Source organism: Panthera uncia, chromosome C2 (assembly GCF_023721935.1).
Source record: "Panthera uncia isolate 11264 chromosome C2, Puncia_PCG_1.0, whole genome shotgun sequence".
Lineage (NCBI taxonomy): Eukaryota > Metazoa > Chordata > Mammalia > Carnivora > Felidae > Panthera > Panthera uncia.
In genome coordinates this window covers 59134791-59161580 of record NC_064810.1, presented here as the reverse complement: position 1 = coordinate 59161580, position 26790 = coordinate 59134791, and the positions used below count along the sequence as shown (strand labels likewise).

Genomic DNA, 26790 nt, shown 5'->3' with positions numbered 1-26790 from the left:
GTAACTTAGGTCACAGGACAGGGACCCCTCAGTGGCCAAAGCAGCCGCCCAGCTCTGACACAGGCTTCCCTTACAGCAAAACAGTTCAGGAGACACACTAAGAAACACCATTTCCCTTAAAGAAAGCACTTTATTTTCTATTTAAGCAACTCGGTCACAGTACATTATTTTACATAAATGGCAGTAATTTTTTAAATCTCCACTTAAAAGGCCTTGTGTCTGAGTCTGAGGTGATAAGAGGATATGAACACAAGTATAAAAACAGTGCAAAACGTTTAGCCCGTAGCCTCCAGAGTTGGCGTCGGGAATCCCCTCGCACATTGCTGGGCCAGTTACATTAAACATTGAATAGTAAACATTCCTGGGTGTCCTTTAGTCTAACATCAGACCCAGAAATGTAATCAAGTGAAATGGCTCCACCGCCCCCAACAACTCAAACCATCCAACCCCCCAGACCATAGGCCCGCAGCAGGTTGAGCTCCCAAGTTCTGTGACGTGACTTCTTGGCAGTGGTGCCGTGGGAAGAAATACAGGATGTCTGTCGCACTGGGAACCAGAACAGACTAGCTTTGCTTTTAAAGCTTTGCCTTTAAAGTATGAATTCTCTAGGAGTAAAGGTGCCACCAGGAAGGCTGGAGTAGCAGGAAGTCAAAAGCCCAACTCAGAAATGTAGCCAGAAATGGCCACAACCTCTAAGAAAATTGTCTCCATTAACCACTGGGTCTTTGCTGCTAAAACTACAGTGAAGCACTTGGTGCCGACTGAAGTGAGGTTAACAGCCCATGAGCAACAAGATTACATTTAGCTGATTTTGCAAGAAGTGTCTATTCACCACAGCAAACGCCGGGGAGAACATAGGGGATTTTATTCAGCACGAAGCACAGCTCTCATTCTCCCCCTGCATCACCTTGGCAGTGTTTGATATAACGTGGCAGAAAACCAGATTCCACACAGGTGCCTCAAGCAAAAGTCTCTACCATCCCATGCTTGAGGAAATTCTCTTTTTTTCAAATTCAGGGTACCAAAATATGGCTCAAATGAAGTTCTATAAACCCACTTACCTCATCTAAAGAGACCCTTAAAGCTCACAAAACATTGTTAAACATCCTGATTAAGACTGTGCTTCTAGATGTCGTATTTTTGCTTATATTAGTTTTGTAATAAAAAGCTAATTTCCTACCCAAAGGAAATTAGTCTATTAAGCAGATGGTCAGTATTCCAGCGAACCTTACTGGCATTGTTTTCTGGCAGTGGAAGATTCTAGTATAGAAAATTTTCTCTTACTAAAAATATTAGAAGTACCAAGGACTATTGCATAAGAGAAAGTTTGTAGCAGCCTTTCTGCTAGGCAGGTGGCACAGTGGAAGATAACAATTACTTCATTCACCAAAGGACAACACTACTTGAATGGCAAAGATTTCCAGCATCATAAGCAGACACAGAGGTGGCTGAGGTGAGGTGAGCAGCAGTGTCCCTAAAACTCACTTAAGGCTTATTAAAGGTCAGTTCATTTCAGGGGGCTCCGCCGTAACCACAAAGTACTCTCTGGGTATCATAAAAAACATTTTAAATACTGAAGGACTTTCTCCTTTCATGCAATCCCGATCCTTAACTACTTTTTCCCTTAAATCCTCCAAATGGACTCATTTCTCTTCCCTAGGAATGATACACAATGGCATGACCACGATTGTAGAAGCTCATTTATAAAGCTCCATATCCAATATGTTCATTAACAGGCTGAGGATGGGAAGGGGGGCCTTGCCTCTATGGCCAACAAACTGCTGGTTTATAGGTTTGCAGACCAATTCCCCCACGGCCACTATCACCAAATGTTTCTCTGGAACCATTTGTTCACAGAGGCCTTGTCGTTTAAAAGGGAAAAAAAAAAAAATCCCTCAAATAGTTCCAGGTCATAACAAGATGTAAGAATCTAGGAGTGTAGACTAAAGGTGTACGAGGGCCTGCAGAAACCCTGCTCACAAAAGAGCCCCTTGTTTGCTGCTCCTTTTGGTGCAAATATTTCAGTAGGCTTTTACCCCCACTAAACCACTGAAGTTTTCAAAAGTTTGAGCTTTCTTCTGAAAAACACCAATCATGAAGATCTCGAGGAACTTAAAACAAGCCTCTTAGTTCCCACCAGCCAGAATAATATATAAGGAGCCCTGCAGGTGAGGGAGCCTCAGAGGCCCCATGCGGATAAACTCGAAGGCTGCGTGGTTATGAAGATGGCAGTCGCTCTCAATCCTCCCACATGACCCTGGTCTTTTGGGGACTACTCCTCTTTGTGTCTGGTTTTGATGGTTGTTAAAGATTTAGCAAGAGGCTCATATTACCGACTATGCTAACATTTCTATGAATTCTATCATCAACTGTTTAGACAATCAGTTGCCTACACATCTGGTGTTTAAGAGATGACAAATAGAGGTTTCTGGCCACATGTGCTGTCCCTGACATCATTACTCTCTCGAACTCACACAGAAAAGAATCAGTCCTATCAGATCCAACGTTAACTCCAAACGAATGCTTGACTCTGGGCCAGGGCAAGGGCATCACTGTAGAAACCACAGACTGCTAACATACCCAGACTTGCTCTTTGGCTCGTCCCAGGGGAATACGGAGCCTCTCATTGGTTAAACAATCCATCTCTGGGGAGAGCAGCGACCAGCCTGATATAAAAATGTGGTGAGTGTCTTAAGGACAACTTCGTTTCATGGCAGAACTAGGGACGGTGCCAGCTCCAGAGGGAAAGTTGCAGGAAGGAGCAGTATTTCCTCTCGACATTTATAAACCTCTTACTACGGCAGCATGCACAGAAAGACGGGAAAAGCTGGCAATATTTCCCCTATATGAAGCTATAAGCCAAAGCAAATTTAAGGATTCATGAATTTTCTTTGGGATTGCAAAATAAGTACACGTATAAAGCCAAATAATTCAAGATGGTATTTTCCCCATCCAAAATCGCCTTATCCTAATTCCATGGCAGAATAGACCCATTCTCTATAAGTACTTAATCTTCTGTACATTTTCAGTTTAAAGATACAATTAAAGAGACAACTTATTATTTTAGGAAGAGCTAGGGAGGAATCGTAGTCCATTAATTAATGGAAACCACATATACCCTGTTTCTTCTCTCCAAGTGAGATACTTTTGTCTAGGGAACGGTGAATGAGAAGTAATGTGCAAGTAGGAAGATGTCAGTCAATTCCTCAGAGAGGTCATGCCAGAAGAATTGTGAATGCCAGAAGACTGGTTTTTGCAACTGAGTGCTGTAACGACAGTGTCTGAATTACTTACATGAGAAAAAAAAAAAATCAAGCCCTTGATAGTAACCAGCCACTCTACCCAGGAAAGAGGGTAAAATGCTCCCCACGGGGTGTCTGTTCTCCTCTTCCAGCCTCATCCTAAGTGCTCTAGCACCTTCCCAGGTGAAGCATGGAAAGAGGGGAAAAAACAGTAATGGCTATTGGAGTTTGGAGTTATGTAGAGTAAATCCAAAGAGAATAAATGTATAAGAAATAAGATGAAAAACAAGGACTCATCACCTGAATTCAAGACCAGCGTATACTACACGACCAGTAATCGTAACTGTTATCAAGTGTCCCTTCAAGATCAGAAGATCGTGTAAATCCATCTGGTCATCCTCTACCCCGTTTGAGTAGTTAATGTCTAATACTTCAAAGAGAGAAGTTGCCATAACTGTACAATATGGTATTTCAGGATCTTTCTTCCATTCTGAAAAGCTGAAAGTGGATTACTCTGATACTTTTGGCTTCAGTATTCTGATCTATAAACAGTTTTCTCAGTCTTAGAACCTTCCTAATAATACTTCATACCTGTTGAGTGCTTTAGTCATTTTCCAGTGCTTTCCACATACCCCATCCCTCGCACGACCCTCACGACTGTGAGGTAAGCCAGGGCAGGTGCTATTAGTACCCCCACTTTACAGATGAACCTGAGACTCGGGGAGGTGACTCAACTAAGGGTCACATGGCTATCAGGAATTGAAAGAGGGACTGGAAACTACCCTAATCCAAACTCTTTCTCCCCTAGTAATGGATGGGAACTGCTTCTATCAATCTGTGCATTAGCAATCCACATCCTTTTCCACATGGTGACTGAGTTAGTTAACAAGGTGACTGGAAAAGAATGGCTCTACTTTTACTGCTTCGATAAAAAAATCTCTTAGGTTGAAGTCAGGAAACTTCATTTCTTCCCAGTCCAATGTCTAAACCTGAGCATGGCCCTATACAGCCTTTAGGAAACTGGGGATAAAAACGAACATCCTGCGTGGACACTGAAGTGTACAATGGGAGGGAGCAGAGGGAGGGGCCGCCCCTCGCAGAGCCACACAGAAGGCACTTCAGACAATGTCTTCGGCAGGGTGGTGGAAGGGGTGGGCACCCAGGGTGGAGAACTGGTACCAGTTCCGCAGGAAGCCCCGGTTGTACTGGCCTGTGTCCACGATGAGCCCACAGAGGAGCCGGCGCCCCGTCTTCTGTCGAAGGGCCTGCTGGACTTCCCTCTCGGTGACGTTGTAACTGATGTTTATCAGCTGGATGAGGAAGATGTAGGCCATGCCCGCCGTGATGATCACAGAGTACCACACGCAGGTGAAGGACAACGCTGAGCTGGGAGGAGAAAGGGCGGGTCAGGACTACCAATCTCTTCGGTGGGTAAGTGGCACCATTCTAACATTTGACACGCGCAGTACTCGTTACGAAGGACTCTGGTGCCTTCCCCAGTTATCCTGATTGGAAGATACTTTTCCACCCTCAGGACACCAGAACACTTAACACAGAACTATTCCCATGTCCTATTTTATGCTATAATTATCGGTGCCTCTTTTTCTAGAATGTTGTATTACAGTAGCAAGGACGTTTTTGTATTTGGTGTCCCCCATGCGACCAACACAGTGCCTCACAGAACAGCATCCCAAATCTATCGAATGAATGAACAATTCCAAAATCGTTCTTAACTGAGCAGATACTGCTACAAACATCCTCCAGGAAGCTGTGGGTGGGAACGCAGGAACAGTGCTAAGGCCCTGCATCCCCATTTTGTCAGTACGATCAGTACAACATTGATGGACACAAACCGCTACAGGTCCTGATGTCTATAAATCCAGCCTCCTCAAGCCAACAGAATCACACCGGACAAGAAAGCTCCTTTCAGCTCATCAGTCAGACTGCGAGGAGAGGCTACTGATTAATGTCTGCCAGTTGACTCTTTTCAAATATTTGCAAATGAAGGGTCAGCTGGAAATGAACCCATCCCAAGGAATCTTCATTTGTTAAGCTGAAAGTGACTCAGAGATGATTAACTCACCAGAGATGAGGAAAACCAGGCTCAATGGGGTGACATGAAGCACTTGTATGGAGGGTGAGTACCAACGGCGGACCATGTTCCTCATTCCATGTCAGTGGCCCCCAGAAAGCTCACAAAACTCATGCTTAGCAACACAAAGACGTGGTCTTTGCTTTGGGACTTTATCCCTGCTTTGGGACTTTATCACCCACATTTCACAACCTACTAACACTCTCAGTACAGAAAGAAAAGGAATTGGCCCTGAGGAGGAGGACCAATCTATTCTACTAATGCTCACAAACCTCTAGATGGAGAATAGCAACAGGAGATCTGGCCACAAACTAATGTAAACAAATACCTCCACAGAGGCACTATGTAGGGAAAGCGGGGATTGTTCTGAAAACAAAGAGTAAGAAGAAAGAAAAGGAGGGTGCCTGGGTGGCTCAGTCTGTTAAGCGTCCGACTTTGGCTCAGGTCATGATCTCACAGTTCGTGGGTTTGAGCCCCGTGTCAGGCTCTGTGCTGACAGCTCAGAGCCTGGAGCCTGCTTCGGATTCTGTGTCTCCCTCTCTCTCTGCCCCTTACCTGCACACACTCTGTCTCTCGAAAATGAAGAAAGAAAGAAAAGAAAAAAGAGAGAAAGAAAGACAGACACAGACAGACAGACAAGGACCATGGGGCAGAGCTGTCCTAGCTCAGACTGGGGACCACAGACCCCACACAGCATCCTCCTCAGAGGAAAAGGTGGAAGAGAGGACGCAAAGAACACAGGCAGGGGGCCCACAGCGCTCTGGGGAGGGGCTGGCTACGGCCAAAGCTGCAAAACCCCGGCTTCCCACAAAGCATGGAGATCTCCACAATATATAAATGTGCCCCAACCTAACAAAGGAAATTGTGACCTAGATACCACAGTAATCATGAGTGGTGATATTTTAAAAAGTAGAACAGGAAAAACCAATGGAGGTTACAAAGTAAAGAAATGTTACAGAAATTGTGAGCACACCACAAAAGGATCAGAAGCAATAAATCCAGATAGGGCTAAAGAGCATGAGAAAGCCACAACAAAGGGAGGCAAGATTGTCTTGCCTTGACAATCTATGACAAAATAGACCACACACATACCCTGGGACCGCTCCTTTATGGCTTTAGTTTCACTACTGCTACCTTGGCCATGCACGTGGTCATCTATCTGACTCCGGACTTCCCTGCCTGAGCCCAGCCCTCCCTGCAGTGTACTAGTTCCTCAGTCTGTAAGGGTCAACGGTCAGCACCCTAGAGAAACACACCTGTCCACTGCACAATTCGGTTGGCAATTTCAAGGATACCCAGCATCCGATAACCTGTCCCATGTTTTGGTTAAAAACTGACGTGGCAGCAAATCACAGCCCCTTACATTAACGGCAACATCTGTTCCCTCTTCTATGGGCCTTTGTGCTACGGCAGCCACATCTCACCTGTAATCTGCGTAAACTCCAGGACAATAGAAGAGAGCTGTGAAGACACTTCTATCTCTACAAATGGTGTCCAAGGTCAGTGTTATCCCATACACCGAAGTTAGCAAGAAGATCGAAAGGGCAAGTATAAATGCTTGATGATTTGATTCTCCAACACAGCTATTTATCCTCAAAACAGCATAAGGGAAAGAAAAAGCAAACATTTTAAAAAGTTCTCGATACAGATGGTAGCTAGATTCATCATGGTGATCATTTCATAATGGACATAAATGCTGAATCACTACGCTGTGCACCTGAAAGTAATATAACGTTGTAGATCAAGTACAGTTCAATGAAAAAGAAGGGGGGCCTTGCCTCTATGGCCAACAAACTGCTGGTTTATAGGTTTGCAGACCAATTCCCCCACAGCCACTATCACCAAATGTTTCTCTGGAACCATTTGTTCACAGAGGCCTTGTTGTTTAAAAGGGAAAAAAAAAAATCCCTCAAATAGTTCCAGGTCATAACAAGATGTAAGAATCTAAGAGTGTAGACTAAAGGTGTACAAGGGCCTGCAGAAACCCTGCTCACAAAGAGCCCCTTGTTTGCTGCTCCTTTTGGTGCAAATATTTCAGACTTGAGGTCCATTCCCAGCCCTCCTGGCCTTGCTGCACCCTCCTCCTCCCCTACGTCCCCTTCTATGGGCGAGGGGGCAGGCTACATGACCAGAATCCTCAGCATCCTAGCCATAAAAAGCATAATTCCCTGACCACAAGTGCCTCGAGAGCTACAGAGCAGCAAACGCACTACTTACAGCATTCAGAATCAACTACACCATTTTAGATTCGCTCAGTGAAACAGCAACACTGTCTTCAAAAGTTGCACTTCATACAGTATGGGTGTCCTAGTTTGGCACTGGCCAGCTGGAAGGTACCAAAAAAGCCCAACTTTCACGGCACCTAGGTGGCTCAGTCACTTGGGTGTCCGACTCCCGATCTCATGGTTTGTGGGATCAAGCCCCACGTCAGGCTCTGCGCTGATGGCACTGAGTCTGCTTGGATTCTCTCTCTCCCTGTCTCTCTGCCCTCTCCCTGCTCTTTGTCTCAAAATAAATAAATAAATAAAACTTAAAAAAAAAAAAAAGCGCCCACCACTCTACAAATAACAAAACAGGAAGGTACCCGGTACCTGGTAGGGCCTTCCCTCAACAATGCAGACCAGGAGTCATCAGAATGGTAAAGGATGGATGGTGAGGGGACAGGGTCACCTACAAATATGGGAACACTTTCTTGAGCTCTGTGTTCAAAAGGCACAGCACAGGGAAACGTGCCTATACGGATTCTGATCCCTTCTTTTTTTAAAAAACACCATTCGACTGCAGATACTTCTCTTGCAGGAAGGAGAAGGTAACAGAGGGACAGCTAAGAAGGGAAAAGCAAAGTAGCAACAACACCACCACCACCCTTCAGGAAATGACTGAGGGGACTACATCTGTGAGACTGGGAAGCTGGTGACTCAGTGGGAATATCATGCCAGCACACAAATATCTGCAAGGTGTAAAGCTGGGAACGAGTGAGATTTTAGGGTGGCGCAAAGGAGGAGCAAACACAGCTAGAGTCTCACGTGAATTTACACTCTGCAAGCCACCAGATTTTCCCAACATACCAGACACAGTGATGATCCATTCTCCTCACACAGATGCCACAGATCCGGCAATGCCACGCCCGCGCTGGTCGCACCAGCTGGCACTTGGCACACCAGTCCTCCTTGACCTTGGTAGGGCTTCCAACCAACACCCTGGAAGAGCCCTTAGGCTCATCCTTCAGCGTGCGGTTGTTGAGACTACCCGATGATTCTGTGCCCGGGAACCCTTTGGTCTTCTCCTGCCCTTTTCTGGTCAGGCATTCAGTCTGGCCGCTGCTTAGAGGTCTGTCATTGCTTGCTGGATTTCTGAGGTAGCCTGGATTCTTCTTGGCTCTGTACAAGGCTAAGAGTATCAGAAATAACCCGCAGGTAAGAAGAGCCAGCTGAGTGGGTCCCACACGCCCTTTAGGGACCACTTCCTGCAGGAACACATAGTACATGTAGCCCAGAGAGAACAGTCCGAGGCTCAGGAAAAACAGAGTCTGTTCTTTCCTTCTGTGAGTGAGGTAGTAGTACCACAGAGCCAGCACAGGAAGGGAGGTCAAAACCACCCCCCCCAGGAGGAAATGCCAGGAAGCCACGCGGAGGAAGACGGGCAGTAGGACGAGCGGGGGAATGATGCTAATGTTAACTTTTTTGGCTCCCCTAAGCCAAGGAATTCGGAGGCGATCAGAAATAGTATCCATGATTCTTTCACAAGTCTCCGGCTGCACGGATTTACATGTAATCCATCTATTCAGAAGAGCACAAAAAGAAGGCACTTCACATGGGGTTTGCTAAACAAAAAAACACTCAACACCACAGGCCAAACAGCAGGATAAATGATAAAAGAGGCCAAAGGCCAAGTATTCTACTTCTATACTACTAAACATGAGCTTTTCGGATCACATATCATTTTTTAATACGAAAGAGACTAGCTACCGTTTAGAAATGTAACAGTTAAAAACCACTTCTCCAGGAAGCAAATATGTAGGAATACACACATATTCTGTACAAGTACTGTTTACGTTTGGGGGCGTATAGAGACTTAAGATCCTCAAAACAATTCACAATCTAGTTGCAAAGACAACATGGGAATTCAGGAAATCTCAGGACAAAGCAGCAAAATCGCCTAATGAACTCTTGTGGGCAAATACTGAGGAGTGCTCAGAGGAAACACTTCCGGGTGGAGTCTCTAGATGGGTCTCTGTGAACAAACGTGGGCTTGGTGCCTGATCTCCACGGCTGGCTGGCACTGGTGTGGGGAGCTGGGGGGGGACAGGAGGCAGGGAGGCCGCCCAATGCAGAGGCACATGTACAGCACAAACCTGTCCTGTGCCAAGGAGTAAACCTGTCCAGCAAGGCCAGGGGGCTGCCTAAGAGTGGAGATCAAACCGGTAAGAGAAAAACGACTAAGCCTCGTGGACACGCAGTATTTGTACATATTTTTTGCACACTTGGGCTCCTAAGACAACGATCAGCTCAAGGAATAACTCTGACCGTAGATAATTTGGAAACGTAAGGCAACACCTTGAACGTTGAGGGGAGATAACTACATGGGAGTGGTACTGAGCAGCAGGACAGTGGAAAGACCGGGAGCCTATCTCCAGAGACAGGTAAGGAGAGAACGCAGCAACAGCCCAGGTCTCAAGGGCTAGGAGAGAGGAAGAGCTGGAAGGTTAATGGAAGAGCTGTGGTCTCGACTGATGGAAGTTGTGGAAACAGCATCATTTTTCCATTCATTAAAGCAGAGTGCTCTATTTTCTCAGTATGGACTTTGGACTGAGTCCATTTAAAAACACCTGTAAAAAAGACTACAGACACTATCAAGGAAAAATTACAAAAGGACTATGGGGTCTTCAGGGCTCTAAACTACAATGTCCCAAGAACACTTTTCATGTCAAGATGGATGCACCAAGCTCTAAGTCAACAATGTGCCTCTGTGGTGACTTTTTTAACCAGATATAATTATTAAAGGGAAAAGCAACTTCCCAAACATCCTTATTCTTTTCCCACATTATGCTTTCCATATGGCAACAGTTTTTAGATACATAATTATTTAGAAAATGGATAAAACCTGTTATTACTGTTGGGCACAAAATTTTTCTCACTGATGTTAAAAATCATTTTTTGGATAGTAATTTCCAACACTGGGCATTAATGGTGAAAACAAAATCCAAATACAATAATATCGGTCAAGACTGTGTTGCTGCCCATGCTGAAAACAGCCAGTCGGGGGAGGGAGGGCCTTCTGGCAAGACCAGTTCCAACAGCAGGAAAGTGATCCTTTGCCCTCAAGACCCTTTGTGGCCAGGTGCAGTCCATCCTCGAGTAGTTGGTCGCTAGATGCTGAGACCACTGAGAATGTAAGCACTTTCTGGTACTAATGTGTTCGTTTTAAATGTACGGATTCTGCGGGTCTGTACTTTATTTTTTTATACATTTAACTTGCCACTATCCCTTTATTTGCCTGTTCTCTCCATCATCTTCTCCCTTTAAAAATGAAAAAAATAATTATGTGCTACTAAACTGAGCCGAATAGACAGTTGTGCAGTTGTGCACTACCCAATAATTCATCTTTACAAAACCCTCACACTTGACATAAAAGACGACTATTTCAGACCCTTGGAAACAGCATCGGTAGCAAATTCTAGTGTTGTGGATGGCTAAGCTTAAAGTATGCATGGTAGTTCTCAAAACGGCCAGGGGGTCAGCATCAAGAAACACTCCGCCCTTACCTATCGCACCCTTCATCGAGATCTTGGCAATCGCACAAACAGGCAGCCACGTGGTTCTTTTCCCCATTTCGATCTATGTACTCGCAGCAGCACAGGGGCTCCAATTCAGGTTCTTCCGCTTTGTTTGTCTTCACTGGCTTCATACTGCCCATCTGTGTCACGATTTCCACCTGTCACCATGAGTGGTAAGAAGCCCTCAGAAGGTAAAGGTGGAAAGAACACAACTCATCTTGTAAACACATCCACGCCTCTCTCTGATTATCCGCCAACGCCTGAGAAATCAAAAATGAGAAGAAAGAGGGGGAGGGGGTGTCTCGTTCTCATCATGCTTTTCTCTCTCGGCTTGGCCAGACAGGGAGCTCTAAGGGCTCCCAACCGCGTTCACCGTCCCTTCCCACCAGGGCTGGAGCCGTCTGGGCACCAGCCGTTCCCATGGTGACAGCCGACCACACAGCCCAGGACAGCCAGGGCGCGGGCGGCTGCGCTCACCTGCCGGTGCAGGCTGGGGAGGGCCGAGCGGTCCCCGCCCAAAGACTGGGCGCAGGTGGAAACTCACCCTCGGGGCTGCGGCCGGCGTCTGCAGCCGGCTCCGGGGAGGCCACCAGGCGCCCGCGCAGCGCTCAGAGTCGCCGTCCAGCCCCACCGCTCCGGCTCCGCACAGGGCGCCCCTCTCCCGCCTCCGCCGACCGTGAGGACGTGGGCGGGCCGCGAGCGCCGCCCCGCCCGAAGAATGACCTTGGAAAGGAAGTTACCTGCGCTCCAGGGCCGAGGTGCGGCTGCAGCCAAAGAGGCCGAGGTGGCGGGGAGAACGGCCGGTTCCTCCCGAGGCGCGGACGCGTCTTCCCAGCTCGGAGCCGCTGGGCTCTCGGTGTGACTGCTGGAGTCTCGAGGACCCCGGCTCCGCTCCGCCGCGCCTTCGCCGCCGCCGCCCACCTGTGAGCACAGCCGGCCGCGGCCGGGGCAGTGCGCCCGCCTCCCCGCCGCCCCCCTGCCCGCCGGGCTCGGTGTGGCAAGTCCGCGCGCGCTTCCGGGTGCCCCGCCTCCGGCGCCGGGGATCCCCGCCCGTCCGCACGTGCGCCGCCCGCCGCCCCGCGGGGCCCGCCGGTGAGGCCCCTCCCCCGGCCCGAGGCCCTGGCGCCCGGAGGACGCGGGGATCCGAGGGCCCGAGGACGTGCTCCCGGGCGCGGGCGCCAGCGGCGAGGCGCAGGGCTGGCCCGGCACCTCCGCCCCTCCCGGCCCCCGTGCGGCCCCGCCAGTGCCCGAGGGCGGGCGGTACGTGGGCGGGGCAAGCCCAAACCCACGGCCGGGGGAAGTGCCGACGGAAAGACGGGAACCCCGGGAACCCGGAGGGTTCCCAAAGTACTGGGGACTCGTGGGTGGGCCACCCTTCATTCAGACGCTGGCAACAGGCTTAGGGGGAGATCTCCACCGCGAACTGTTCCCGAGGTACCGCCCCCAAATTCTCCAGCCTTCCCTTAAAGGCCCATCGCCGTCCCTGAGCTGTTAATTTATAAAGCTTGTTCATTTTCATGATTTCTGGCAAGCAGATTCTACATTAGACCAGCAGGCCTACTAGTACTTTTGTTCCAACAGTCTGCATATTTGAAATGAAATTGCCCGAAGATGACCGTAGAGTCCTCTTTGGGTTTTATTTTTGCACAAAATTTTAAGAGTGTAGGCCCATATACACTTTTTCACTGTAGCAGCGTTTCTAGTTATTTTTGTTTGGGTTTTTTTTTTTTTAAACAGAAAAAGAAAAACTACAACTCAGACATTTTGGGTTTTATTGGTATCAATTTACATTAACAGGCTGAAATGCAATTAATTGAATTCTGCATGCATACATGTTCAATCTATAAAGCAACTTTGTTAATTTCCTTTGAGGTATGTTTATGAAGTACAAGTTTTAAATAACATCACAAGAACATTCAGCTTGCCACTGATCATTTTTGTGAATTTAACAGAGAACAAGTCTTCAAGTTTAATATCCAGTGACTCTTGCTCACAGCCAGACACTTCATAAATCCTTTTTTCAAAAACCCCAGGTAAGTACACTGGTACCCCAATGTAGGTTTGTTGGGAACCACCCAGAGAAATCCATTTTCCCTGTAATGAAGTTAATACTTTCATTCTCTACAGGCATCTCAAAAATGACTTTAGCTATCTCATGTGGCTTTGGTGACTCTGGGGGAAAAAAGAAACATATAACTAAAGGGAAGTAATTGTCCAAACAGTAAGAATAGATACAAATTACTCGGCACTATCTTTCTCTTGTTCCAAAGACATCATATTGAGACATACATGCCTAAAAAATTGTTGTGAAAGAGCCAAGCTTCTGTCTGGCCTAGAAGTTCAGTCAGTGCACTAGTACAGGGATACAGTGCCCCCAAAAGTTTTTATTGAAGAGCTCAAGTTTGTGTCTGGTTATAACTTCCCAACTGAAACAAGCTACACACGTGAATGAGTAAGTGAAGACATATATGACTCCTGAAAAGTAATCCACAGATTATTTTCAACCAGGTGGTTCGCTTCCACCATGAAAGAGTGCTAAGCTAAAGCCACACTTAGTTCAAGTATTCCTTTGATCGGCCACTAAGTGCCCAGATTTTAACATAATCCTCTCGTTTTTAAAATCAGCACGTGGTTCTTCATTTTGAGTGTTGGTACCCTACATGTCTCCTTTTCCAGAATTTACTCTTCCACCATTTGATACATGAAGAGCCAAGATAATCTCACCTCTCATAGCTCCTGAAACATCTATCTTCAAAAAGATACAACGGCTGAAGAACCTTTCAGGTAATAATTACCAAGTTGCAGATTCAGAACCTGACTACTGAATTCCCATGCTAAAGAAAAAATGAAGACACTGTAATATTTACAGTACACAAACTTAGAAATGTTATAATACATGCCTGAAACCTGGTCCTTCACAATTCATAATGATACAGAGGTTTATTCTTAAATTTTCTTTAGCATCCTCAGTGTATCTCAACTGGGAAAGCAGCCTGTCGAACACGTACTGATTCTGTGCTAACAGATAAAGCATCAAACTTCAAATCTCACTGTAAAAACAAGGCCATACTACTCAGTTCGGAGTGTCTCATTTTCTTTTTGTATTGTAGAAATTCAAGTCCACAACGTATTTCACCTGAAATATCCACTGGAGAATACTTCCACTGGAGAAATCCACTGCTTAGAATTACGTGTAAGAAGTGAAAGAATGGATCATTAAGGCCATCAGAGACTAGTCATCACATTAATGTTATTAAAAAGATTGTTCATATTAAAAGTATCAATAATGAGAAAATATGGAAATGTTCCTGTGACAATTAAAATCCTTCATCCTCTGGTTTTCTTTAAGACGTTTTCTTTTAGTTCCAAGTATCTCTACAGTTTCAGGCCTTGAGATCACTAGCTTTTGACAGTCATGCCAGTCTTGTTTTTATTTAGTAGATCAAAAGTTCTCTGAAGCATAACAAGTGAGCTCTTTAACTGCAAACAAAATTAATTTTCAAAATAAGATTAAGTTTCACCTGCTTATTTTTATGCCAAAAGTTTACATTTATATATTTGATATAGTTTTGTTTCTACTGATGCCCAGATAAAAGACTGAATTTATACAACAGCCAGCTGCTTCGGGTGTGTGTCAGTACGCCTGCTCAGGAGCTCTTCCTGTCCACTGTACCCCGCTCTTCTCCCCGCACTGTCCTGTTGCACATTCTGCCTCCCAGTAGGTTGTTTCCTTAAATGGTTTCTCAAGTGGCAGTGGTCTTGCCACTGTCCCCTGAACGACTCAAGTGGCACCTCCAGGCCTTTGCTTGCTATTTCCTTCACGCTTGTATTCACCCATCTAAAACTTACCCATCACCACCGTCTCCGTGTCACCTTCCCTAGTCATCCTGCCTTTAAACTCCCAAAGCATTACTATGTACTTAACACTTAACTGTGTACTTTTTTTTTTTAATTTTGAGAGACCGCACTGAGGGAGAGAGGGTGGAGGGAGAATCTCAAGCAGGCTCTGCTCCGATGGGGGGGGGGGTGGGGGGGGGGGGGGGAAGTGAGATTCCATGACCCTGCAATCACAACTTGAGCCGAAACCAAGAGTCGATTGCTTAACTGACTGAGCCACCCAGGCGCCCCAACTTTGTATTTTTTTATAGTCTTTAACAATATATCTGATTTTTCTAATAAAATTATAGGCAACTTGAGAGCAAGAATTATTCTTCTTTGTATTCATTCCTTTGTTCATTCAGTAAATGTTAATTGCTTACCTCTCACATGCTGGGTTTGTACTAAGCACTGCATATACAATGGTGAACCAAATAGGCACCATCCCTGCTGTCCTAGAGCTGACAGACTAGTGAGGGATACAGGACTAAAACGTACCATCACATCTATACATATATGCTCACACAATGCACTAAATTTCTGACTGGAGGATCATAGTGTCATTTTCTGAAATTACGTCAACTAGAGGAGAATCAGGCCTACCTAGCTCAGGATGAAAACTGAAGTCTGCTTTGGTCATGATCAATTTGTGGTGGCCTGTCAGTACCCAGGAGAAGATGCCAAGTCAGCAAGTGACCACATGAGTCTGGAGCTCAGGGAAGAGGTTAGGGTAAGGGAAGTGGATCTGGGAGTCAATGGCACACATGGCACAACCTAGGGGAGTGGATGAGGCCACTTGAAGGGAAGGAGAGGAGAAGGGAAGAGAATCTAACGCAGAAAGTCTGGAGCATTGGACCAGGAAGAGGTCAAGTCGAGGAGATAGTTTTAACCAGCAAAAAGTCATTTTACTTTATGCTAAGTAAAAAAAGCCAGTCACAAAAGACCATATAGTATATGATTCCATTTATATGAAACGTCCAGCGTGGGCAAACCTATAGAAATAAAAAGCAGATTAGTGACTAGAAGCTGAGAGAATGAAGCATGGTGAGAGGCTGCTAATGGATATAGGGTTTCTTTTGAGGGTGATAAAAATGCTCTGGAATTAGTGGTGATGGTTGTATAACTTTGTGAATATATTAAGAATTCTTTAAAAGGCGAATTTTATAGTGTGTCAATTATATCACAATAAAGCTGGATTTTTTTTTATAGTTTTAAAGAAGGCCAGATTAGATACATTTCATGAAAAGAGTGGTCAGCTCTGTCAAATGCTTACACTGTAAGGTGAAAACTAAAAACAGCTATATTAATTTTAACAGCCAGAGCTCACTGGGGACTTTAGCCGGAGCAATATCAGTGGAAGATATGGGGAAGAAAATAAGGCAGGAGTGACCTGAAGAGCGAATACTGGCTTAAACACAGGCATCCAATTTTACTTCCTCCTGAAACCCACTAAAAGCACAATAAAGGGACTCTTTAAAGGCATACATCCACAAGGACAGGGAGAACAGAAAAGGCAAAACTTTGGAAACAAGAAAGCAGATGGATGACTTAGGAGACCAGAAAAAGTGAACTCCTAAGCGAACTGCAGAGAAAGCTGAGAACCAACCAAATCTACCCTGAAGGATCCTCAAAAGCCTCAGGAATTGACAGGAATCTCTGAAAGTGGGAATATAGAGGAAGGGACTAAGGTAATGACTGAATGGCATTTGTGCTCTTCTACTACCTGGTAGAGGTCTACAATTTTATCATCTGGAGAGGATCTCTGGTTGACCCAGGGACAATAAGACACCATTTAGGACAGTGGTACAATCCCCAAAATGGGGATTGTATAAAAGAGTGGTGAGACCATCTTCCTCTGCCCTGCCCTCCTCCATCCCTCTACTTTGGCTCTCCTCCTAAAATGCCAGCAGCCAGCCCTTAATCCTTTGGGTGGAGACTGGAAGACACTTCTTTGTAGAAACTGACCAATCTAAGAGGAAAGACCCAAAGACAGTGATATCAGGGTTTCTCAACCAACAGCCCAGCCAGATCTACAGAGAAGTTCAGGAGACACCAGCCCAACCTACATTACGAGCTTAACAACTTCTGATCCACACAAGCAGACAACCAAGGACTATAGACATGTAATGAAATCTCCTAACTTTAAGGACAGAAATCAAAACAGGAAAGGATCTTGATGGAAAATAAGTATGCAAGAAGAAGGGAAAAAGTTTTTAGCCATCAGTAATATGATCAGAGAGATGAAGATACTATAGTCATTTAAAAAGATCATAATGCCATAAAAAAAAATTCAGAGAAGTCTTTGGAATCAAAAACTTGTTAGCAAAAATTGAAAAAGGGACAATTTAGTGAAGATTAAGTTGAGGAACTCTGAGGAAGCAGAACAAAAAGGCAAAGATGGAAGCTGAAAAGAAAAAGTAAGATTAGACAGTCTGTCCAAAAGAAGGTAGACATCTCAATTACAGGAGCCGCAGAAAGTCAGAAAAGAGAGTGGAGGAGAGGAGATCATCAACTGTATAATTCAGTATTTCCTAGAACTAAAGGGCATGAGTTTCCAGATTAAAGGATGAGGAATGGTAATAGCTTCAGAATTTTCAATAGCAACACTAGAAGCAGAGAAACAAAGGGGCAATGTCTTAAAAACTCTGAAGAAACATTGTTTCCAAGCTAGAGTTCTCTTCCCAGCCAAACTATTAATCAAGGGAAAGGATGGAGTAAAAAACTTGCACACAGATTAAGTCTTCAAATATTTACCTCCATGCTCTCTTTCTCAGGATGCTATTAGACAATATTCTCCATTAAAAGGAGGGAGTAAACCAGGAAAGCAGAAAACATTCTGGATATGGGAAACAGAGGAGGTGTTCAACAGGAAGCCCCAGGATGGTGGCTGTGTCCCTGCAGAGAGGGCCCCTGGACCTGACTGGAGCCAGCCAGGAGGCTCCACCCACAGAATACCCAAGGGGAATGAAGGTTATGACAGGAGACTTACAAACAAACAGAGCTTTAGGAGATGACATACTTATAAATAATGGTTAATTAACCAACAGTAGTAAGACAATTTCAGGAATAAGAAAAAGCACAGAAAAGAAAAAGTAGTCCTGGTTTATTCCATCGCTCAGCTCAGAATAGCAAACTTTGTCAAAATAAACACTGGATGCTGATCATACCAAGATTATAACTTCTTTGGGAGCATGGGGGATCAGAAATGGAGGCAGGAAGAGGTGAAAGAAAACAAAACAAAATGTTTGTCTTCCATAATGGGTCAAATGATCATGTCTAAAACTGAAAAACCAAGAAGTATCAGTACACGCTTGTTGTTTATAAATATGGAGGTACACACCAAAAGAAACTAAAAGAGTTAAAGATTGTTGTATTTGGGAAAGTATATAGTGGGACTGCTTTTTTTCTGAGCGAGCCTGGTAGAACAAGTTAACCATGTGAAGGAGTGACTTTGGTGACAATAAAACCTTAAAAAAGTGAACAGGTTATGAAGGATAAAGTAGTGGCAGCCACCACAGGCAACTGGGAAAGAGCCCGACTGTGAAAGGGAGCAGAGAGAGAAGGATGTGGATGGCGTGGGTGCTTTGATGTAGAAGAGACTAGAGCAGGGGCCATGTGCAGATGGGAAAGATCCAGTTGAATGAGGGAGACTGAAATGGGAAGCCTGAGGGTGATGGACGAACAGGGTCTCCCACTAGCACATGCTGGGACTCTCCTCACAGGCAGAGCGATGCTCTGACAGCTGTGGACAAGAGGACAGAGTGCAGCAATTGGAGGGTCTGTAGGTCTGGTTACGGAAGGAGAGGAAAACTCTCTTTTCTCTTTGAGGCACAGTCATCAGTTGAGAGTTGGGGAAACAGGAGGCTGAGGAGGAAAGTGCAAATATGACCTATTCCCACTGAGAGTGGGAGGGGAACGGCACCAAGAGCTGTAGATACCGCGCATGTGACAAATGCCTAGTTGAAGCACCTTTAAGTTGGGGCAACTTTAATGCCCCACATGGCATCCTGAGAAAAAAATGAATCTTCTAAAAACCAATGCCCAGAAAAAAGGGATAGAAGGAAACAAAATATTAATAGTGACTATGTCTGAATGCTAGAACTATAAGTTTTCTACTCTTCTATCATTCTCTTTTTTAAGCTTGAAAAGTACGCATGTACTATATTATGATGGAAACAGTAATCTTATTTTTCAAAGGGAATCCTAAGTTTTGACTCATGGAACTGAGTATCACATATTGATGATACTGTCTTCAAGAAATAAATCTTCAGGAGCACCTGGGTGGCTCAGTTGGTTAAGCGTCCAACTTCGGTTCAGGTCATGATCTCACAGCCCGTGAATTTGAGCCCCGTGTCGGGCTCTGTGCTGACAGCTCAGAGCCTGGGGCCTGCTTCAGATTCTCTCTCTCTCTCTCTCTCTCTCTCTCTCTCTCTGTCTCTCTCTCTCTCTCTCTCACTCTGCCCCTCCCCTGCTCATGCTCTGTCTCTCTGTCTCTGTCTCTCAAAAATAAATAAAACATTTAAAAAAAATTTTTTAAAGAGATAAATGTTTACAGCAACACATCAGAACAACCTAAATGTTTATTCTTTAATGGAGGGCTGGTAAAATAAGTAATTATGGTACACTTATACTGTTGAATTCTATGCACTTGTTAATAGGAGCTGCTTTTATGCTAATATGGAAGCATCTCCAAGATATATGGTGAATAGATAAAAACAAAATAATCAACAGTGTATACAGTGTACTTCTACAAAAAGTTAATATTAAGCATAAATTTTTATATAGAAGTATCAATAAAAAGAATGAGGTAGATGTATACAGTTGACCTTTGAACAACACAGGTTTGAACTGCGAGGGTCCACTCACATGTGGATTTTTTACAGGACAGTACTGTAAATGTGTTTTCTCTTCCTTATGATCTTCTTAATAACATTTTCTTTTCTCTAGCTTACTTCATTGTTAGAATACAGCACATAATACATGTAACATATAAAATATGTGTTAATCGAGGGGCACCTGGGTGGCTCAGTCAGTTAAGCATCCGACTTCAGCTCAGGTCATGATCTCAGTTTGTGGGTTTGAGCCCTGCGTTAGGCTCTGTGCTGATGGCTGGGAGCCTGGACTGGACCCTGCTTCAGATTCCGTGTCTCCTTCTCTCTCTGCCCCTCCTCCCTTGATCGTGATGTCTCTCTCTCAAAACTAAATAAACATTAAAAAAATTTTTTTTAAATAAAATAAAAATATGTGTTAATCGACTCTGTTATCAGTAAGGCTTCTGGTCAACAGTAGGCTATTAGTAGTTAAGTTTTGGGGGAGTCAAAATTATATGTGATTTTCAACTGTGCAGTGCTCGGCACCCCTAACCTTGACATTATTCAAGAGTCAAATGTACATGCTGATATGGAAACATCTTCAAAATATATTACTAATTGTAAAATGAGGGCATGCAATGGTGTGTACAGTATGCTCCCATTTTGAAAAAAAATGCAAGTGACTATACATATAAAATGCATAATATAGAAACTGGCAAGGATAGTTGTCTCTAGGAGGGGGGTTTCTTCAAATAATGGTATGGTAAATATTCTCACACAACCAGAAGAGTAACTGCTTCATACTGGTATGAAAGTACTATGTAGTGTGGTACACAGAGTTGCCTACCTGTTCGAGCATCACGATAGAGTCTCGGAGCACTCCTTTTAAATGATGGGCCTGGTCTTTGTTCTTCTCAATACTTTCTGCTCTTGACAGCATACCGGAGGCTAAACTGAAAAAAAAATACCATCTTAAAAATAAGGGGAATAGCTTCTAATCTTGTCGTTTCTAGAAATCATCAGTGTCCTATGAATTTGCAAACAAAGCAAAAAATTAAATTAAAAAAACCTTATGACTAAAGTATAGTTAGCAAACCAAAATCTCTAAACCGGAATTCAGTTTTCTGCAGCTAGAGAATTACTGAAATAATAACAGGTTGGGGGGAAAAAAAGACTTACTGCAGAGATTTCTCTTCTTGGAGGTGGAGACGGTAAAGGGACTGAGCAGCAGATTCTATCCTTGACAGCTTCAGAAACAGCGTCACATTCAACAGAACTAGCAACAGCAAACTAGGCAGAGCAAATTAATTGTACCTGGTTAATCCACTCTTATCCAGACCTAAAGCATTGCCATGTGCAGAACAGACACGCAAAACCTTTAAAAATGTACGTTGTCCAGTCCGTGAGTTCGAGCCCCGCGTCGGACTCTGTGCTGACCGCTCAGAGCCCGGAGCCTGTTTCGGATTCTGTGTCTCCCTCTCTCTCTGACCCTCCCCCGTTCATGCTCTGTCTCTCTCTGTCTCAAAAATAAATAAACGTTAAAAAAAATTTTTTTTAAATGTACGTTGTCCAGAGCAGTTTCCAATTATTGTTATTGTTTAAATCAGTTATCTCTATTTTATGGTATGAGGTAATTAGGTAAAAAGCGGATGGTGAGGAAAAAGTTAGAAGGTACCTAGAGTGACAAAAAGTCCTCAAAATGGTAGGTTGGGATTGTCCCTGACATCTCTTCTCTCTGCAAGGAATCCCAGCCAGTGCTGATGAGCGACCACCAGCTTAGAAATCTACCAGGTAACCTTGAGAGATCTATTTTTGGGTGCTTTCAGCTTAAGCAATTATACCCCCATTATGCTGCACTTCAAAAAGGAAATGATGATCAATATGGACTTGATCTTATGTAGATAGTCATGCACCTTATTCCCTGTGAAAGCCAAAACAAATTTTTGGAATTACTATTCAGCAAAAATCTCTTCTAGTTCAACTTAGACAAAGGAAGTATCAAATCCCAAATATGCGTGAATTGCATCATATATAAAATCTTACATGCTAAATGGATTTACTGTATTGGTTCTCACAGCAGCCTTTCAACTGAATGGAAGTATTTCTTATTACACATATATACAAATATATAGGTGGCATCATATCTTTCCTATTCTGTTAAAATATTGACTTCCCTTAAAAATGCATAGAATTCATCTTTACCTGCCCAAAGAAGATTGTTTAAAAAAATGAAAACTAAGGAGGAACAAGGAAATCAAATCTATGAAATTATTGTGGCACTGAAATGGTATATAGATCAACATTTCAACCTCTGACTATAAGTTTTCTACATAGTAATACAAAAGATCACTGCTAATATTTAATATTCAAAATTATTAGAGCAAACCGACTTAAACAGAATATGAAAGCCTTTCGTAAAGCTCAAAGGTATATCAAACATTTGTATGTTCTGAAAGTTATAATTAGAAAAAACAGAGGATATAAGAACTTCATTCCAAAGTATATTCACCAAAAGTGTATCACCCAGTCAGAACCAATTCAATTAAATCTAATGGACTACCTCAATATTAAAATACATCCATGTAGATAATAGTAGTCGAAATATGTCTGCCTAAGTAGATTCCTATAGAATACTCTGAGGTTCTTGCTCACTGCTCGAGACCTTCTGACCCAATCTCTGGCACTCAGGCCTAGAAATCTGCATTTTCACAAGTGATCCTAGAGGGTAAGGATCATTGGTCTAATCAGATAGAGCAAAATAGCACTATTGGCATTTCACCAGCCTGCATATATAAATATTCTCTTTAAATCTATGGAACTTCCAGTAAAAACCTATGATGGTAGAAATAAATCAGATTAATTTTTGAAAAACAAAACATTTATTGAATGTGTACTTGGGGTATTCCCTCAGATTTAATAATTCTCCTGAAAATCATACATCAAAAACTGTCAGACTGAAGTATATAAGAGACAGAGCATGAGCAGGGGAGGGGCAGGGAGAGAGGAAGACACAGAATCCAAAGCAGGACTCAAGCTCTAAGCTGTCAGCACAGAGCCCCACGCAGGGCTTGAACTCACCAACTGCGAGATCATGACCTGAGCTGAAGTGGAATATTTAATCGACTGAGCTACCCAGGCGCCTCAAATAGTGGCAATTTCTACACAATAACATACAAATGCATTCAAATCCTTTTGGAAACCATTAAAAGATAAGTGAAGGCACAAGCAAAATAAGCATGCAAAACAAATACTTACAAAATACTCATCACCACAATAAGAGCAGTATTACAGATTTCCATTTCCTTTTTCTTTCCTGCAGATCACAAACACACAAAAAACTTACATTAGAACAGGATTGTGATTAACACTGGTTAAAATTTAACTTCACTTGAAAAAAAATGGAGAAGAAATTTTGTACATGAATTGTAAAAATAACTTGATATAGGATGAATTCCCAGCACCCTTTTTTTGATTTCTAATATCCTGACTAATGTGAAACTAATGTATGAAAAGAAAACCTATGTTTGGCCTACATTACAATTAATTTACTTAAATAAACAAGCAATTCAATACATCACGTATGATCTCTAGTGAAGTTCCATCTCTGCAAATAATATTTGAACTGGGTTTATATACAATGCTTCCCTCCTTAATTTTTTTAATCACCCTCACCTGTTCTCTGTTGCCCAAACTTTTAAATTCCAAAACTAAAGAGCTTAAATTTAAATAGTAAATAAACATTCACACTAAGATATAAGCCTTAGAAGAGGATTTGATAATGTAGAATGAGGATGACAGTTTTATAGTTCTAAGAGAAAGGGAGTAAGAGTAGAGGCAAGATGTCTTCAAATTTGAGAATGGGGATGATAAGAGTCAAATTCCATCTTTGCAATTTGCTGGGTTGGACCTGACAGGTACAGAAGGACTGAAAGCATATCATCAGTTTAGTACTTTCAAGGGTTAGAAGTCAAATGTCTGTAAATGCTAGGTAGGAAGTTAACAGAATGAAGCAGCCAGCAGCCAGGGACAGTGGTGGGGACTGGTGACTTGGGAGCACATGCTCTAATGGCACAGCTTCTACTAAGCTCCAGCAACTGTTACTGTGAAGAGATTTGGGTCCAGAGCTGTCAGATGTGAGTTTTTACATAAAAACTCCCACCTTTTAAAATATCATGTGGGCCAAATAAAACACCTCTATTGGCCATATGCCTGCCATTTTGCAACTGCTTCTTTACACTTACATATTAGTTATACTGAAGGAAGTCCGAGTTTGATAAACATGATCAGAAAAGGAGAGGAAAAAGGGAAACCTCCTTTCTGATGTGTCCTATAAACAAGAGATGTATACTGCTTCATAAGTAAACTAAAATCTTCCATCTGTTTACTACATAATAGCTACCTGAAATATCCCCTTTGGCATCCAAGCCCACATCTCCAGAAGAGCGCTGAGAAGAAAGTTTAGGAACTGTTTCTGCTGTTCGGTTGAATGTTCGCCTTCTCCTTCGTAAGCCACTAAGTTTTCCAGCGTCTTCAACGGACTGATTTAACACAGATTCTTCCATTAATAAGTTTGATTCTAAGAAGGAAAAAAAAAATCTTTAGACAGCAGAGAAACCTTCTTGACTATAAGATGTGAGGGTAGGGAGGGGATTGTTTTGTTTTCAGTTTTGTTTTTAATTTTTTTAAATTGTTTTATTTATTTTGAGAGACACAGAGAGCGTGAGCAGGGGAAGAACAGAGAGAGAGGGAGACACAGAATCCAAAGCAGGCTCCAGGCTCTGAGCCTGATGTGGGGCTCAAACCCACAAATCATGAGATCATGAACCGTGAGATCACGACCTGAGCCAAAGTCGGACACTTAACTGACTGAGCCACCCAGGCGCCCCTTCAGTTTGTTTTTTTAAAGCCTTGGTAACTTTCTTTAACTATTACTTAGGCTCTTGTGGCCTAGATTCAAACCTTACTATTAATAAAAAGTTTTGGAGGATAAAGTGATCCTATAATGAGGCTTCACTATTCTAGGAAGAATGAACTGTATTAATAAATGATGGAATCATCAGAGCAAATTCACCATGTGCTATATTAAATATTAACATAATGATTTCAGTTATGGAAACAACAGGCTACCCACTTACACTGGATCATTAGAAGGATTTCCAAGAAAGACTGTGGTACTTGATGGTCAATATCAAAGGAAGGAGGAGCATATAATAGTTCTAGTTTATAAATGAGGGTTTGCAAAAAATAAGTACTGGTAAGAAAAATCTGCAAACAACCTAAAAACCTCATTTTTGTCTTTTTTTTTTTGACCTTTCCTTCACCAGATTTTTTATTAGAAGCTCATTATCCAGTGGCCAAACTAATTTTTGAATAACATTTTCTTTGCTCCTGATTAGGAGTTTAATAATGAATAGCCAAGAGAGAAGAGCAAGAAAAATAACCAACAAACTAGATAATCAAGCCTTACTTTACCCTGAGTTGACTGACCCCAGCTTTTCTTTAACCAGAATTAATTATGTTTATGTATATATATATTTTTTTTCTCATGTTTTATTTTAAGGAATATCCAAACAGAACTATATCACTTCCCCAGTCTAGTCCCTACCTCCACCAAATCCATACACGTACGTGTTACCATTGCTAAGTGGGCCTGCATAAACCCAAGGAAGCTGCATTGATAAGGATTGCGGGGTAGAGGTGAGGCCACCAAGGAACATCAAGTGCATATTTGTGATAAGTTATGCAGTTTCTCACTACAGTCAGCCTTCTTGGCTCCTTGCAGGGAGTGACAGCTCCTCACTGTGTGATCTTGGACAAGTCACTTAACCTCTCTCTCTGTTTCAATATTTATTCTTTAGTAAAATAGAAAAAAAAATAATAGTACCTACTGCACAGTATTGTAATAGGTTGATATTTATAAAGCATGCAGAACATGTCGGGCATATAATAAGCATAATATGAATGTTTGTTAGACCAATGAAAATTAAAGTTTCCAAATTCCAAGTCAGGTAGTTAGGATCACTTCAGTGGGAGTCAATTCAACGTCATCTGCTGTGAATCCAAATGAGGTTATCAATCTGTTTTGTTGATATCTTTACAAAAATAGATAAACCAAGAAATTTACAAACCAAGCTGTCTGAAATAGTCCTCCAATGAACTCCAGGAATTCTTTTCAATTAGAGATTTGATAATGGCCCATGGTTGTTTTCTGTACTTCACATCTGTAGAAACTCTAATAAAATACGGAGGAAAACAGCTTACTTAAAGGATAGAATTTAGTTCTATTATAGTTGTATTTATAATCTAAATGTAAGATATGTCCACTGGAAAGCCAAAGGACTCAAAGTCATTAAGACTATGAAAGAAAATTTATGCACTGATGACAATTTTTTAGAAAATTACTATATGCTGCTAATAATTTCATGAAATTTTCCTTCTAAGTACTTGGCATTTTATTTTTTCCTTTCTCTAGCCCTGAATTTTCTTTACTTAAACAGCAATAAAGGCTCAAAATAAATTCTAAGTTTTCTAAATGCCTTGTATAAAAAAATCTGTAGTGGTCATAAATTAGGTAAAAGTAACTACATTAACTAAGACCAGGCAAAGCACATGGTGGCACATCACTATCTTTAATACACCAACATTTCTTATTTCCATTGCAGCAATGTGCTCACCATGTGCTCCTCAAGAACTCACAGCTGCCTTGACATAAAACAGGGTCCTGTGACTAGTTTTGGCCACTGGACGGTGAACACAGTTCTAGAACTCTCTTTTCCTGTAGCAACTGAAACAACACATATTCTGGATGGTGCAGCTACAGAATGTCAAAGTGTTCATCAGCTTGTGACCTTGAGTAAGGAGCTCCACCCCTCTGCTGACCACTGGTGGTCATATAATTTGAGCAAGAAATAAAGCTTGGTTGTCTAAGGCTACTGCTAAGATTTTAGGATTGACATATTCCAGAATAAAATCTCACCTATCCTGACTAATATT

At 42.9% G+C, this 26790-nt stretch overlaps 3 protein-coding genes across 5 annotated transcripts in view; all 3 read right to left on the bottom strand.

Moving 5' to 3' along the window:
* Nucleotides 1-1927: 1927 nt before the first annotated feature.
* ZDHHC23 (zinc finger DHHC-type palmitoyltransferase 23) lies at nt 1928-11253 on the bottom strand. The gene is made up of 4 exons (XM_049629414.1): nt 11099-11253; nt 8403-9113; nt 6759-6926; nt 1928-4628 (listed from the first exon to the last, which is right to left on the bottom strand). The coding sequence occupies exons 1-4, from the start codon at nt 11248-11250 to the stop codon at nt 4361-4363; spliced, it is 1299 nt and encodes a 432-aa protein (XP_049485371.1). The 5' UTR covers nt 11251-11253; the 3' UTR covers nt 1928-4360.
* A 26-nt stretch (nt 11254-11279) lies between these two features.
* Nucleotides 11280-12585, bottom strand: LOC125921572 (translation initiation factor IF-2-like). Its single transcript, XM_049629176.1, has 3 exons — nt 12582-12585; nt 11851-12484; nt 11280-11370 (listed from the first exon to the last, which is right to left on the bottom strand). The coding sequence occupies exons 1-3, from the start codon at nt 12583-12585 to the stop codon at nt 11295-11297; spliced, it is 714 nt and encodes a 237-aa protein (XP_049485133.1). The 3' UTR covers nt 11280-11294.
* A 285-nt stretch (nt 12586-12870) lies between these two features.
* The window catches only part of GRAMD1C (GRAM domain containing 1C), a 102193-nt gene continuing 88273 nt past the window's right edge, over nt 12871-26790 (bottom strand). For 2 of the 3 annotated variants that reach the window (XM_049629411.1, XM_049629413.1), the window contains 6 exons: nt 25926-26029; nt 24197-24373; nt 23053-23110; nt 20977-21087; nt 20645-20750; nt 12871-14590 (listed from right to left, as the gene is read on the bottom strand). In XM_049629411.1, the coding sequence (XP_049485368.1) occupies nt 14510-14590; nt 20645-20750; nt 20977-21087; nt 23053-23110; nt 24197-24373; nt 25926-26029 (637 nt within the window). In that variant the 3' untranslated portion in view covers nt 12871-14509. Of the gene's footprint in view, nt 14591-19221; nt 20186-20644; nt 20751-20976; nt 21088-23052; nt 23111-24196; nt 24374-25925; nt 26030-26790 lie in introns of those variants that run through there. The other variant, XM_049629412.1, reaches the window with a different exon arrangement.